Raw genomic sequence first — 3,312 nt, forward strand, 5'->3', positions numbered from 1 at the left:
TTTTTTTTTTTTTTTTTGCCCTTCTATATATGCCCTTTAAAAAAGCCTTTACAACTCCTTTACCAATAATTATTATATATACAACTCTCACCCGTGAGTACATATATAGCAACTCCTTCGCCCGCAAAAAAATATATGAGCCAATTTTAACATAAGAATAATTCACTTTGCCCATTTGCCATTTCAACTGATAACCGTAAATCCCCTCACCTGTTTTTTCCAAAATGCCGTGCTGCCAAGTTTCTACAAACATTAACGTTTCGGATGATGCCGCGAAGAAGGCGCTCACGCAAATTGAAAATGGTACGTAGGAGGGGAGAGAAATAAAAAAAAGAAGAAGCGATTCTGCTTCCTCCACAACACTGTTGCCACGCAGAATTGTATTGTATATGGTGAGATGAGTCATTATATGTTTTACACTATATGAGAGCCGCCCCCCACTCTTCACCGGTTTACATTTCCCCCTCGCAGCCATATCCCAAGTGATGAACAAACCCATGGGATACATTATGAGCAACCTGGACTATCAGAAGCACATGCGTTTTGGAGGTAGCCACGACGGCTTCTGCTTCGTAAGGGTCACCAGCATAAGTGGAATTAGCAGGTCGAACAATACTGCCCTGGCAGATAAAATTACAAAAATTTTGGCCAACACCATAAATGTCAAGTCAGAACGCGTCTTCATTGAATTTAAAGATTGCGCTGCTCAAAACTTTGCTTTCAACGGATCGCTCTTTGGTTAAGCGGGGTCATCGCGCTATACTCATGGTTAACCGAGTCCATCGGGATAACTCTGCTGATACGTGGGTTGCGCCCCCTTTTGTGTTCCATGCATGAGAGTGAGTAAAACACACGTGACACACGTTACGTTTATGCCGACATCCGTATTGACTTTCTTACCCACCTGCACACACAATTGACGCATGACTCAACTGTGTGCAGAGTGGGAACGACCTTTTTTTTTTTCACGCACACCAACTTGCGAACGGAAAGAAAAGAAAAGACATATTCCAACAGGGACTTTTAAAAAAGGCGCATACGATCGTACTAACGCTACTTCAATAACGGGAAAGGGATCCTTTTTAATTGCCGTTTCATCGAGGTCATCACCTTTCTGCGAAAAAATATGAAAAAAAATTCTGACCTGTTCAGGCAAAATTGACATATTTTTAAAAAACGGAGGGATTAAATAGCTACACATGGCTAGAACGTAAAAAAAAAAAAAAAAAAAAAAAAAGGAGAAGCATGTCCTTTTTTTTTTCACACCGTTGTGCGAACAACTAATGTATCTTCTTTGAAAGCCTGTTCATTTTGCACACAAAAGGTGACACCCGCGTGGGAACAACTGTGGCATAACATTTTTTTTATAACTAAGCAGCGTTCCGTTGCTACATGGGACAACGTCCAATTGCCCGCGCCACGGCCATGGGGAGTTCAGCTGCTCTGCTGAGAGATAATTTCAACCCCTGTAAAAGCTTTTTTAGCATGGACAAAGGTGGAGAAAAAAAAAAAAAAAAAAAAAGTGAAACAATTCCGCCCTCTACCCCCTGTGGCCATGTGATTCGGATTGTCCTAGTAGAAAAGGAGAGAGGAAGCGTTGTTTTATAAGATGTGCTGGGCGCCTCATATGGGTTTTATTTTTTAATGTCCTGTTGTGCATTGTAATGAGGCCCCAAATGGTACACGGGGTGGAGTTGAAAAAAGAAGAAACCACCCATCGACGCCCATTTTACTGGTCAGTGTTGTTGGGGTACACGTTGTTTTGCTCCTCTGGAGAGCGTCTCCGCCTCAGTGGTTGCCGCGCGCGCATGCGTCACCTTAAGTGAAGGCCACTTGAGCAGAGATATGCGCATACGACACAGCACAAAAGCGGCCTTCATTATGCATGTATAAAAAAAAAAACGGGCCCTGCAAATTGTGAGAGGTGCACCTGTTTTTTTTTTTAAAGCAAATCAATATATGCAAGGCCAAGTGGGCCGTTTCTATTATCTGTATGCCCTGTTGTGATTTCGCCCCTCTGAGGTTTCCTATTCTTACCCATTTCATGTCATTTTATTTATACATTTTTTTTTTTTGTTTTTTTTTTTTTTTTTGCCCTTCTATATATGCCCTTTAAAAAAGCCTTTACAACTCCTTTACCAATAATTATTATATATACAACTCTCACCCGTGAGTACATATATAGCAACTCCTTCGCCCGCAAAAAAATATATGAGCCAATTTTAACATAAGAATAATTCACTTTGCCCATTTGCCATTTCAACTGATAACCGTAAATCCCCTCACCTGTTTTTTCCAAAATGCCGTGCTGCCAAGTTTCTACAAACATTAACGTTTCGGATGATGCCGCGAAGAAGGCGCTCACGCAAATTGAAAATGGTACGTAGGAGGGGAGAGAAATAAAAAAAAGAAGAAGCGATTCTGCTTCCTCCACAACACTGTTGCCACGCAGAATTGTATTGTATATGGTGAGATGAGTCATTATATGTTTTACACTATATGAGAGCCGCCCCCCACTCTTCACCGGTTTACATTTCCCCCTCGCAGCCATATCCCAAGTGATGAACAAACCCATGGGATACATTATGAGCAACCTGGACTATCAGAAGCACATGCGTTTTGGAGGTAGCCACGACGGCTTCTGCTTCGTAAGGGTCACCAGCATAAGTGGAATTAGCAGGTCGAACAATACTGCCCTGGCAGATAAAATTACAAAAATTTTGGCCAACACCATAAATGTCAAGTCAGAACGCGTCTTCATTGAATTTAAAGATTGCGCTGCTCAAAACTTTGCTTTCAACGGATCGCTCTTTGGTTAAGCGGGGTCATCGCGCTATACTCATGGTTAACCGAGTCCATCGGGATAACTCTGCTGATACGTGGGTTGCGCCCCCTTTTGTGTTCCATGCATGAGAGTGAGTAAAACACACGTGACACACGTTACGTTTATGCCGACATCCGTATTGACTTTCTTACCCACCTGCACACACAATTGACGCATGACTCAACTGTGTGCAGAGTGGGAACGACCTTTTTTTTTTTCACGCACACCAACTTGCGAACGGAAAGAAAAGAAAAGACATATTCCAACAGGGACTTTTAAAAAAGGCGCATACGATCGTACTAACGCTACTTCAATAACGGGAAAGGGATCCTTTTTAATTGCCGTTTCATCGAGGTCATCACCTTTCTGCGAAAAAATATGAAAAAAAATTCTGACCTGTTCAGGCAAAATTGACATATTTTTAAAAAACGGAGGGATTAAATAGCTACACATGGCTAGAACGTAAAAAAAAAAAAAAAAAAAAAAAA

General features: G+C 41.5%; 2 protein-coding genes across 2 annotated transcripts; both read left to right on the top strand.

Moving 5' to 3' along the window:
* Positions 1-224: 224 nt before the first annotated feature.
* Positions 225-743, top strand: AK88_02340 (uncharacterized protein; the record flags this gene model as incomplete). Its single annotated transcript, XM_012479971.1, has 2 exons — positions 225-303; positions 472-743. 2 exons carry the CDS (start codon positions 225-227, stop codon positions 741-743), a joined length of 351 nt encoding a protein of 116 aa, XP_012335394.1.
* Positions 744-2,300: 1,557 nt separating this feature from the next.
* On the top strand, positions 2,301-2,819 carry AK88_02341 (uncharacterized protein; the record flags this gene model as incomplete). The annotated part of the gene is made up of 2 exons (XM_012479972.1): positions 2,301-2,379; positions 2,548-2,819. 2 exons carry the CDS (start codon positions 2,301-2,303, stop codon positions 2,817-2,819), a joined length of 351 nt encoding a protein of 116 aa, XP_012335395.1.
* Between the last annotated feature and the right edge of the window lie 493 nt (positions 2,820-3,312).

Source organism: Plasmodium fragile (assembly GCF_000956335.1).
Source record: "Plasmodium fragile strain nilgiri unplaced genomic scaffold supercont1.22, whole genome shotgun sequence".
NCBI classification, from domain to species: Eukaryota; Apicomplexa; class Aconoidasida; order Haemosporida; family Plasmodiidae; genus Plasmodium; species Plasmodium fragile.